Below are 12,774 nucleotides of genomic sequence, written 5' to 3' on the forward strand. Positions count from 1 at the left end.
AGGAAGTCAGTTTAGGCAGCGATTCTGCAGATGAAGAAGTGGAGCATGTTCCAGAGTCTTTAAGGGGAGCAATCAATGGGCCTACAGTCAAATTGATTGTCGAGGGTTAGGAATAAAGATTCGAAGTTGAGTCCAGGCTCCTGGTTGGAGCAACAAGTGTAGCTGGTGGTGCTAATACAGGATGTAGAACAAGGTTAGACTGGAAGCTGATGGGTTTAATAGGATGGGTTGAGCTGGAGGCACTGTGAGACAAGCAGGTTATGTGTCCCCTAGGAAGGTGGAAATAGAGGTCCAGAGATGAGGAGGGAGAGGTGGGCCACTACAAGATATCAAACTCGTGGACTCGTTCAGGCCAAGGACTATTGGATGATAAGAAGAAAACAGAGCTCTGTGGGCAATATGTGTAGAGGATGGATGTTGCAGAGACAGGGAAGAAATGCTAAAGAAGAATTGGGGTAGGAGGAAGATCTTCTATATAGTGAAAATCTGGCCTCCCTTGGAGTCCAGAGGAGGAGTATACAAACCTTTGTTTATTATTCTGGAAAGAAAGGTAAACCAGTTTAGAGACTTGGGTTTTAGTGTATAGACTACGATTAATTAGCTGTGACCTTTAAAAAATCATTTAACCTCTCTGGGACCCACTCACATCTTATAAATGTCCCTCACCAGTCAAACACTGAGTAATTTTTCTTTGCAGGATTATCATGGCCTTGTTCAAAACGTCCCTTGGTACCACTGCTGGAACTGAAGTTTTGAGGTGAGATAATCCAGGGTCTGACTTGGTCTGGCATTTCTCAGCCATCACTCATGCGACGGGGACTGAGGATCGGTGAGGCATGCAGCGTTACGGACACAGCGCTCCTGCCCCGTTGTCAAGAAGGCTTACAACTCTTCACACAATTCTTAATGGAAGGGAACCGAAGAGGGGAAGAACAGGTTTTTTTTGGGGGGGGTTCCCTCCATTTGTGAGACAAAAGGTCAAGTCAAAGAGCCTTTGACAAAATACAGATGTCAAGAAAATAGGCAAGGGAGAAATCCATCAGAATAGGATGTAGGACTGGTGGGCTTCTAAATCATTCTTATAAACGGTCAATAAATGCTAGTTCCTTTCCAACTTATGCAGTTCTCACTCATGCTTCTACATCACGCAAATGTATAACCTTTAGAACCTTATCCTCATCTGGTCTATGACCTATACCTCATCTGTGAGGTTTATTTCTAAAGCACATGTTTCAATTCTGTTCAAAGTATAAATAGATTTTCACATACCAGCTCCTGCCAACAGAGCGTAAGTCGTTTCTTATCTAAGGTGGTTTGGTTCAACATCTTGGGTTTCTTCTCTGCTTCAGAGATAAAGACACTATAAGGGAAGAATAACAGTTTTGAAACCTACTTAGTGAAAATCCATTTATGTAATTCCAGAGATTTGCAAAAATACTTTCTGCAATACAATGGGAAAGTTGATGAAGCCACAGACCCAAGATTTCTCATTTAGAATTAAGCAGTGGTGTGCTAACTTTTCTAAGAGACAAAATGAGGAATGGAAATGATGCCCAGACCCCACATTAGTTTGGGGGAATAGATGCTTGTTTTCCTACTCTCTTTCATGTATATGTCCGTTATGATCGCTATCCAAGGTCACAACAAACACTAATTAATGCCGTTTTCCATCATCTTACACATTTAACACATACCAAGAGTTTCCTGAAAAGTTGTATGTAAAAAATATTTTAGACTCAATACTGGGATATGTCCTCACATGTTAAAAACTATACAAAAGACTGAGTAGTAACATTTTGAGGGATGATGTTAAAAATGTGCTCAATAAAATGGTAGAGGTTATAAATGCAATTGAAGAAGAAATAAAATGGCTTTAAAACTTGGGGAAACAAGATATTGTCCTCATTAGCGATAACAGAAGCAAATTAAAATCAATACCATTTTCCCTTATTAAAAATTGGATAATATTCTAGGTTGGTGGGGGAAATAGTCACTCTTCTCCAATAATTGTTATAATGTTTAAGAGACAATTTGATAGCACTTGTCAAAATTTAATGTCTGTATAATTTGATCCAAAAATTAAACTAGAATTCTGTTCTTCAAAAACAACTAAAAATTTCTGCGAGATGTTCACACAGTAATGCTTATCATAGCATTGTTTATAGTAGGAAATAAGTAGAAACAACTAATATATCAGGGACCAGTTGAATATGTGATATATAGCACACAGTTAAATATTGAGGACTATCGTAATACTACTATAGAAATATGCCAGCATAAGTTGTAAAGTGGAAAAAACAGTGTGCTAAACAAAGTGTGCATCATTTGTGAAAAAAAATATAGTGTTTTTAGGAATGTGTGGGTTTGCAAACACACAGGGAAAAAATCTAGGAGGACAAATCACACTTGTCTCCAGAGAGTGGGATTGGAGAGAGAATTGAGAACACTTTTTCTTTATACATTTCTATACTTTTTTTGGTAAGATGAGCAGTAATACTGTGGTTTAGAAAATCAAGGAGAAACAAAAGGAAACAAGGAAACCAAAGGGGAAGTCGAAGATGCCGCACCTCTCAGTGAGGGCTCCCATGTCAGCGCAATTAGAAACCTCACCAGAAATTCTCTGTGGACATGCTAGTCAAGTTAAATGTTCTCTTAATTTTTAAAAAGAGTAAAAAGGATTCTATTTTGAGGAAGGCATCTTATTGCTACATGTCTACCTTTCTGAGAGCCACAAGAAATTCCATTCCACTCCCAGGATGGACCAGCTCAAGGAGACATGATGGACGCTTCTGACTTCTGAGTTCTCTCTCCCTTTCTCACAGCAGGGGAAACCATTGATTTCCTCACCAGAATCAGAGTAAATTACCATGGCACCTGTTTCCGTTCATTCTTCATCTTTCAGACCTAGCCTGCTGTGGCCTGTGGACGGCCTCCTCACCTTCACGTGGCAAGTGGCCTGTATCTTCTCCAGGGGGGAGGGGGAGACCCGGAAGTCCAGCTGCTTAACCACAAATGGGTGTGTGTGGGGGAAACAGGAAGCCCACCTTGACCTCAGGTGCTTTCTCAAATCCAAGATTACCAGATATAAAACTAACAACTTGAGCTCTGTCTGATCCTCATAAATATGTGTTCAGTTGCTTGTAAATTGAAGAGAAAGGGGAAGGATTATCACTCCAAGTAACCCCCTAATATGGAAAGTTACTGAGCTATAATTTGCCCCCAAACGGTTTCTAAAAATATGAGATCATGAAGCTTTTCAAAGACGCTTAAAGAGAATTGCAGGTGGCACTTAGCTCACAGCAAGAGTAGCACTGACACATACTGCTTCTATAATGAGAAATGAGAAGGAAAGATAGGTAGAAATAAATATATATATTTATTTGTTTGCTTCCCTTTCTTAAAGCAAAAATGTGGGGTAATTGAGAGATTAGGAAAGAGAACTTACAAAGCAGAACACCAGAATTTAGCTCCTTAGCTACCCTTATCTACTAATTTTTGCCTTCCATCAAATAAATCTCTGCCCCTTCGTCATTGCTTCCATTATGACAAATTCTCATCTTTGTCCAAGTCTTGAGCTAATTAATTTCAAGCGTTAGTCCAGGTTACTTCCTTATGTGATAGGCAGCCCCTACAATGGCCCTCAGTGACCTCCTTCTCCTGCTCTTCTTGCCATTGGGTAATTCCCTCCCTTTGAATGTGCAGTAGACCTAGTGACTTGATCATAATGTCAAGAGTGATGCAAACACTGAATCATGGAACACCGCATCAAAAACTAATGGTGTGCTGTATGGTGACTAACATAACATAATGGGAAAAAAAAAAAAAGAGTGATGGGCTATCACTTCCAAGATTAGATCATAAAAGACCATGACTTCCACCTTGCTGGCATGTTCTCTCTGACTCTTCTAGCTTGCTCATTCTGATGAAGTCGGCTGCCATGTTGTGAGAGGTAGCCCACATGGTAAAGAATTAAGGCTGACTTCCAACCAAGAGCCAGCAGGGAACTGAAAGTCCTCAATCCAACAGCCCATGAAGAACTGAGTTCCACAAATAACCATGTGAGTGGTCCTGGCAGTGAACCCTGCCCACTGGGAGCCTCAAGGTAACTGCAGCCTCAGTCAATGCCTTGACCATAGTCTCTGAGAGGCTCTTGGCAAAGGACCTGACTAAACCACACCTGGACTCCTGACCCACATAAACTGAGATCAATACTGTGTTAAGCCGCTAAATTGGGAAGTCATTTGTTACTCCATAATAAGCAACTAGTATACTCTATTTTAAAATCTCTTATTATATTTTTGGCTACCTGGAATCAGAGTCCTTAGTTGGTGCTTATTGTGTTATATAAAAAAATTCCATTAAACGGTATTTGGTATAACTTATCCATCTAATTGTCAAATAGTTGGTGAGTAGCTACCAAGTGCAAAGAAGTGTGCTGGACTTAATGTTTCTAGCATTTTTCTTGTTTATCTCTGCAGTGGGTCTTTCCTTTCTTCTCTTTCATTTTTTCCCCCTTTGCTTTATGCTTTAGTTAAGTGTCAGGAAGCAACAGTGAGCCCAGAAGTGTCAGCTCAATTACTGAACAAAATAAAGATGGATAGAACACTATAAAATGCCCATCTGAATTCATGGAAAATGAACTATTTTCTGAGGTAATTAAAAGCTGATTCCGTATAAGCTCAGTAACACATATACCAGCTGTCTCTCCCCGTACCTGCTTTGACTGATGAAGTCACAGAGCACCGACTTCATTTTCTCTTCTGATGCTTTCTCTGAAATCTTGATCAATTCTCTCACTTCTTCTATGCTTTCTTCCTGGAAACAAACCACAGAGGTGGAGGGATGAGTGGAAGGAGACACTGTAATGGAGACACTGATATCTCAGATACCATATTTTGCTGATTTTGTGTTTTAAAAATGAAGGAAGAATTCCTCCATTTTCTTGTGTCTGATCTGGGAAATGCTACTGCATTCTAACTTTGAACCTCGTTTTTCTTAACTGGAATCAGTCTAAATACAAATCTTCTCCTGCATTGTTCAAACTCATCATTTCTATCCCAAATCATTTTCGAATGGGGAACCATTTATTTAGAGTCTACCCCGTGGGGAACCTAATGTCAAGAAATACCTAACAAAGTAGAGTAAATAAGATATGATTTTAAAAAACTTCAAAAGCAGGGCACCTGGATGGCTCAGCCGTTAAGCGTCTGCCTTCAGCTCAGGTCATGGTCCCAGGGTCCTGGGATCGAGCCCCACATCGGGCTCCCTGCTCGGCGGGGAGCCTGCTTCTCTCTCTCCCACTCCCCCTGCTTGTGTTCCTGCTCTCGCTATCTCTCTCTCTGTCAAATAAATAAATAAAAAATCTTAAAAAAAAAAAAAAAAACTTCAAAAGCAATGTTAAAGTCATTTGGTTATATGGGAATATAGTAATACTGAATAATCCTAAATTCCAAGGGTTATCAATTCTTCTGATTGTAGGGGTTTGGGCGGTGGGTGAGGTGTTATAGGGGAGGAGGACAGGTTGCATATGACAATGGCTACATGCTTGTATATTTAATAACCATTCTTTTCTTTTTAGGTCTAAATTCTAGTATTCCATCCAGTGGCTTGGAAGGATACAGCACTCAAAATATACATGTTATCACTGCTCTGCTGGAACTGACAGAAACTACATTCTCTACCACACATCAAAGTTTGATGTCTGGGGACATATGTTTCCCTCTCTCCCCTTCACTGTAAGAACAGGCAAATTGTGGAGTGGTTAAAAATTTAGGCGTAGGGTCAAACTACCTCTGTTCAAATCCAGGTTCTATCCTTATAAGTGCACTAACCCCCTTATGCCCAGTTTCCTGTAAACTCAGGTAATAAAAGTGCCCACCTATAGCACCATAGGGAGGCGTGGACTTCTTCAAACACAGCTTAGTGCTTAGTAAATATTCAATCATGTTAGCTGTGATATGCCAAGCATGGCAGGGATCCTGGCACTGAGAAAGGAATTAGAAATGAATGGTAAAGGCAGCTATGGCCTCTAGGGAAACATTCTCGTTTGTCAAGCCTTTTAGAAATAAACTATCTCTTTGGCCTGAGGAGAAGCAAAACCAACCTTACAAAGCGAGTCTACGGCTTCCACATAATGTGACATCAGACCAAGCATCCTCCAGCACCTTCAGACTCTACCTCCATGATGCCTGGAATCCCTCCCCAAGGCCAGAGAGGAAACTTTGTTTCACACAACTAGAGACAGAATGATAAAGCAAACGAGAGAGAGAGAAATTCGTTCTTTCCCTAACATAGGTTTTCATGGAAAGAGAGGGTCATCTGGTGAGCCATGGTGGGACAGAATGGAGAGGGCACGAAGAGAAATATAAGAGCAGGCACAGGGGCGCCTGGGCGGCTCCGTTGTTAAGCGTCTGCATTTGGCTCAGGTCATGATCCCAGGGTCTTGGGATCAAGCCCTACATCGGGCTCCCTGCTCGGCGGGAAGCCTGCTTCTCCCTCTCCCACTCCCCCTGCTTGTGTTCCCTCTCTCACCGTCTTTCTCTCTGTCAAATAAATAAGAAAATCTTAAAAAAAAAAAAAAAAAGAGCAGGCACAGACACCAAAGGGCAGGCTCAGGAGCCCAAAGAAGCAGAGATCCCGGGGCTGCCTTCCTCCCCGGGGTTGGGTGGAGCAAGCCAGCAGTCACTGCATATTGACACGGTCATAAGTACTTCCACATGTTCAATCCCTCGAATAACTCTTGGCCCCTTTCAGGCGCCAGGTCTTACGCCAGATGCCACAGAACAGTGGGAAATGGTTATTGAACAAATAAGCACACAAATCAATTGTATAATGCAGAAAGCTCTGAGGGTAAAGCACAGGGTATTACGAGAGAGGATAATGGGGAGAAGCCAGAAGGCTTCTCTGAGAAGTAGTTGAAACTGAGCTGTGGAGGTTGATGGGTGACACAGGAGCAGCGTGGAGGGGAGAAGTAGCTCACGATGGGTGAACAGCACAGAGGTGGCTATGAGGCATTAAAGAAGCTTCATTTCTTCAAAAAACCAGAAGTCCAGTGTGCTTGGAACAAAGGAGAAAGCGTGTGAGAGGCAGGACTGGAGAGGTGGCAGGACTTCATCTTGTAGGTGATTCTCTACCATGTTAAGGACTTAGAATTTTATATGAGTTGAAGCCAGGATCTACCAATTTGGTGAGAAAGTTGTCAATCTCCTGCCCTTTGGAGATTAGGAAAACAGCCTATCCCTAGGTCCTATAACGTTAAGAAGCAGAGCAGGTATTCCAATCCAGGTAGTTCTATTTAAAGTCAAGATGTATTCTCATTCCCCTGGGTCCACAGGGTTAGGAACTATGTGCCCGCCAAAGCAGCAGCTGCAATTTATTTGTATTTAAACTGAGGTCAAGACCCTCTCCTGGATGAATAAAAAGATTCCTTTTTGCTGCCTAATGTTCAAATCCATCACCTGTGAGTGTCACCTACCAGCAGGTCCGCCATTTTCTCCAGCATGTTGGACCAGTGCAGCCTAAATGTCTGGTCTCCCCAAGCACTGATGAAATAGACACAGGGCTTCTTGGCCTCGAAAGGCAAATAGTTGTAATTCCTGTGAAAACAAGTTAGGTCTGGATGTTAGTTGGCAATCGGTATTATTCAGGCAATTCCAGCCACATATTCATGTTTTAAACATTCTGAGTGGGGTGGGGAGGGGTGGTGACAAAACAATCAAACAATTAACTCTATTCTGATCGGGGACCATGAACAATAAACAATGGAGAGATACTGGCGACAATGGAGAGGGATTAACAGCTACAGCCATCAGACCCAGGGCAAAGCCTAAAGGGGAGCACCAGGGGGTGGGGTTTATCAGGCAAGACTTCTGCAAGGAGGAACTTCCCTTTCCAGTTGAGAGAGGAAAGAAGGGAGAAAAACTAACATGTTCCCTTTAATGTCTGTAAGCTACGCACTATGTGAAAATCAACCAAGGTAACAGATGTGAATGAAATGGCTAGAGAACTGTAAGAGCGTAATATATTATCAATGAGGATGAAGCATGTGCCTCAGTCTAAACTGCAGCAACCATGTCGCCATCCATGCATCCATCCATCCATCTAGGCATCCATGCATCCATCCGCTCATCCATCCATCCATCCATCCATCCATCCGTTCATTCATCTGTCCATCCATGCATCCATCCATCCATCTAAGCATCCATGCATCCATCCGCTCATCCATCCATCCATCCATCCATCCATTCATTCATCTGTCCATCCGTGCATCTATCCATCCATCCATCCAACTGTCCATCCATCCATCTATCCATGCATCCAATATTTATTGCTGCCAGGCACTGGTGTTGATAATGCAGGTAACCTGCTTGGTTAAGAAGGGACAAGAGGGTGCGATATAGCTAAAAGGGGAGATGTGGAGCCAAAGGAAATTTTTGAGGGTGATGGTTGGATATGTTTAAATGCTGATGAGAAAAAGACAGTTAACCCGGTGAGACTGAAGACACAAAAGAAGGAACTAACTTGTCAGTTTTGGTCCCCAGGAAAGAAAGGGATGGGGTGAGGCAGGTAAGGTGGGAGAACTGTGGCGAAAAGTTGAAGTTCCTGTCTAATGACAGCTATATGCTTGACTAAGTTTTCCCCAAACCCCCTGTAATTTTCCCACTAACAGCCGGGACTATGAGAAGACAAATGTGGAAGGAAGGCCAAGGCAAAGTTCGTGGAATGGGCAGGGTGAGACATGTGGCCCTATAAACGTGGGCAGTGTTTGGAGTCACACACCTAGAGAGGCTGAGAGAGGAGACACCGAGGGAGAGAAAGCTTTGTTTCCATTCCAAAAAACTAAAGAGAACTTCATCCTGAAAGAATGGATGGTTGTTCTTTTTAGATCTACAAACCAAATTTCTTCTGGATACCATAAAGTTAGCAAAGGTGTCCTATAGTCTGTTCTGCAGAAAATACATCAGCAGGCATCAATTTAGAAGAGAAGCCAAATAAATTCTTGGCAGAGCCTGAGATTGTTATTATAACAGGAGAACAAAAAATAAATAAATAAGTTAGAAATCAAACTGTTCTTTCACTTCTTTTAAAATTATTGCACCAAGAATCCTGTAAGATACATTCTCACCCAATATCGTCCTTTGTTCCCAGGTTTCTATGGTTCAGATTATTTTGGGCTAATGATGTTCAGGGCCTTTGTCTCTTGGATTCCCAGAGTCCTCCTAGTCTTACTGGGTCTGGGACTGGGATGCTGTGGGTCTCAGGCAAACTCAGTAGAGATGGAGCAGGGCAGATTGGAGGACACCATGAGGGCACCATATTGCCAGTGGGAAGAGAAGCCTGCCAGTTGGAATGGCTGCCCTGACACAAGACCAGCCTTGTGACTTTGGGTAAGGGTAGCCCTAGAGTCCTGAGAATGAAATGATGAACCGCCATGGGATGTCCTGTGCTCTAATCTCACTCCTGAACTCCAGCCCAATACAGAAATCGTATGTAAATGCATGTGCTTTGTAAAACAGGAAAGCCCAGAAGAAATGCAAGGAGGTATTTTAATGAAGGTAACACGCAAATCAAGTGACTATGTACCTGTGCCTGTGTGCATGTGCATGCATGTGTGCGTGCGCGTGCACATGTGTATCTATTATAGACATAGGATCTTCCAATTCAGCTGCTGCCACCTCAGTTTTCCACTGTGTGGACAGAGGCTCAATATAGTGACTGAGCAATATTTCTGAGAGACAGAAAGTCCAAGAAACATAGCATGATTCATTTGGGTCTCCTTGAGCCACTTGGCCAGCACTAATATGAGATCCATCCAAGGGTGCTTTGAGACTTCTCATTTCCTCCCAAACTGTTCCCACACTAGACCTCCTGACATTCTCACCCATTGTCAACAATGGGGCTAGTCCAACAAGTGGAGAGGTTTTTACTGCCTGGTCCCCGTGAAAGGATGCACAGTACCTCTGAGTAGTGTCAGAAAAGTCTCCCTGAGTTGCAAATCCAGGCATAGGATCCACTCATTGATCAACTCAGTTTTGAGAATAGACAGAGAAGCCATCAAAGGACTGGGAAGTTTGGGTTCCTTGCTGGGTATGTGGAAAGGAGGTTGGACAACCAACTCTGGCTGCCAGGGAGCCAAAAAAACATCCCAAGGTAGGTGGTCCATGGGAGGGACAGGATTTAGAAAGTATAGGAAACACTAAAAAATGAGCAGATAAACAGCTAAGATTATTTCCACTCACTCCTTCATACTTTGTCCCAAACACTCTCTTTCCACTGCTTAAGGCCCTTCCCATTCTTTAAGATGTTGCCTTTTCTGTGACCTTTATCAACTCCTCACCTCCTCCCCAGGGAAAGCAAGTTATCTGCCTCCTCTCTCTGCACCCTTAGTACCCTGTGCCCAACTCAGTTATGGTAATTCCTTAACTCACTCAAAAACATTTATGAGGATCTACTACATTCCAGGCTTGGAGAGGAGAAGATACACAGGTGACTATGACATGGTCTGTGTCCTCAGAATGCTCATGGTCTCACAGGGAGGCGAACAAGTAAAAACATCTTAATGAAGTATGATCGGTGCTTGGTGGAGACATCAGACTTGGGATTCAGGGAAGGGAATGTGGGCTTAGCCTTGAAGGCTAATGGGAACCAGCAGTTGTGACAAGGGGGCTTGTTGCCTGGCAGAGGGCAGAGCATGCTCAAAGGCCCAGAAGCAGCAAACAGCCGAACACATTTGAAGAACCACCAGAGACACTGCATGGCCGGAGGAATGGCAGAGTTTGGGGACTAGAGATGATGGTAGAGAAGTAGATATGGACGGAAATAACAAGGTGTGGCCTCTGAAAATAATCCTGAAAGCCAAAAGCACCAATGAATGATGTCAGAGTAACGGGGTCTGATAGACAGTTTGGTGAATTTCTTGAAGATCCGAGCCAGGTAGGAAGTTTCTAGAATAATCCAGGACAAAGATGCCAATGGCCAGAATTAAAGAAATGACCATCTGTATGAGAAATTCTTGAGAACCAGAATTGACCAGACTTCATTGCTGACTGGATGTGGGAAGGAAGGGAACAGAGGGCAGCTGACAACTTTTTGATTTGTGGTTCAGAGGACACAGGGAATGGTAAGACGAGTCCAATGGATGGGAAAGATAGGAAGAGGAGAAACGTTATGTATGGAGACAATGAACCTGCTGCAACTTTGGGACACCCAAGTGCGGTGTTTGGATTTGCTGCTCGGGGAAGAGGGCTGTCTGGGGAAATGCTTTGGGGAGTCCTTGTTATCCTGACAGTGCTCAGTAAGCCATGGGTCTGTGCCCAGAGAGAGTGTCTAGATTGGGAAGAGCAGAGAAAGTGAAGAGCACCAGCAATGTGGTTCCAATCTCCTCACATACAAAGGGGGGAAACTAGGTTCTCTTATGAGAAGCCAATGAGAGGCTAAAGCTTCTCTCAGGGCACAAGCCTCAGAACTCAGAAGACTCTTGCTGGCTTTCTCTTCCTTTAAATCATGTGGCTGATGCTCGACACCACTTTCTTACAACAGAATTCTAGAATTTTACTTCTCTTTGCCTGTTGGAAGGCTATGTGGGTTAAAAATCAGTGAGTATGCATGGAGGTACCCCAGATGTTTTCTGAAATGGTCTTTTCTGGTGGCTGACAGTTTTTGTTTTTGTTTTTGAGTTCTTTAGTCTGACTGCGGCAAAATCAAGATAAGAAATGATGTATCCCATAATCCCATTTACATAATAGCACAGAACTCAGATGAATGTAGTGACTATTAATAGGGTTTGGAGTGAAATGTTAAATTCTGACCTTCCCACCTTGTTATGCTTTAAAGTTATAGATATGGTACTGAAAAACACACTGAGGGTTCTAGACGGGAGGGGGGGTGGGGGGATGGGTGAGCCTGGTGATGAGTATTAAGGAGGGCCCGTTCTGCGTGGAGCACTGAGTGTTATATGTAAACAATGATTCATGGAACACTACATCAAAAACTAATGATGTAAGGTATGGGGATTAACATAACATAACAATAAAAAAATAAATAAATTAAAAAGATATGGTAATAATAGCCATCATCATTGTCCTGCCCTTAGATGAATTACCTGGATGTGACATTTGGAGAGTTGTCAACGTGTCACTGAAGATTCAGTAGAGTGGCAATGACCATGTTGCCCCTGTTCGTGCCTTGCTCCCATGACTAAGACTAAAAAATGATGTTTCTGGTCCTAGGGAAGAACTGAATCAAACAGTCCCAGAAACAGGTCAGACTCCTATTGTCAGAACCCTGGCTGTTCTCCCTTACTGTGTCTCCTACCTGTTTCCCTCTGTCACAAGTGGCTTCTCTGGGTGAGTGGTAGAGACCGTAGGGATGACAACATTGTGGGCTGCATCCCCTTCTCCTTCATGCAGGAGTGGGAGGCTGTCCTCTTCAGCTGATTGAGCTGACTTCTTACTCCCATAATGGGACCCTCCATCAAGCAGATTCCCAAAATTACCTATAGAGACAGTAGCAAGGGGAGAGAGGTCAGGTGTCAACAAGCAGAATCAGGCTACTCGGCATAAAGGGATCCAAAGTCATATCCTCCCAGGACAGAGAAATAAGATCTCAGTATGAAGGTGGGAAGTGTGACGGTCAGACCAAAGAAATAAGATTGACAGTGATGGTGAGTCATCATCTACATCCGTCTCATGTTCTCTTTTGTAAAAACTACTTAAGTCACAAATTAACTGGATTCCATCTCCACTTCCTTCTGCTCCTTGGAAGGACACCCTCCTG

General features: G+C 43.0%; 1 protein-coding gene across 1 annotated transcript in view; it reads right to left on the reverse strand.

The window, feature by feature from the left end:
- The window catches only part of FER1L6 (fer-1 like family member 6), a 114,515-nt gene that overhangs the window by 75,597 nt on the left and 26,144 nt on the right, over nt 1–12,774 (reverse strand). The window contains exons 12-15 of the mRNA XM_028105671.2: nt 12,313–12,493; nt 7,475–7,595; nt 4,715–4,815; nt 1,270–1,360 (exon numbers count right to left, since the gene is read on the reverse strand). Coding sequence (XP_027961472.2) covers nt 1,270–1,360; nt 4,715–4,815; nt 7,475–7,595; nt 12,313–12,493 — 494 coding nt within the window. The remainder of the gene's footprint in view (nt 1–1,269; nt 1,361–4,714; nt 4,816–7,474; nt 7,596–12,312; nt 12,494–12,774) is intronic.

This window comes from Eumetopias jubatus, unplaced genomic scaffold (genome assembly GCF_037043125.1).
Source record: "Eumetopias jubatus isolate StellerSeaLion01/CBP00866 unplaced genomic scaffold, mEumJub1_p1.0 scaffold_4, whole genome shotgun sequence".
Taxonomy (NCBI): Eukaryota; Metazoa; Chordata; class Mammalia; order Carnivora; family Otariidae; genus Eumetopias; species Eumetopias jubatus.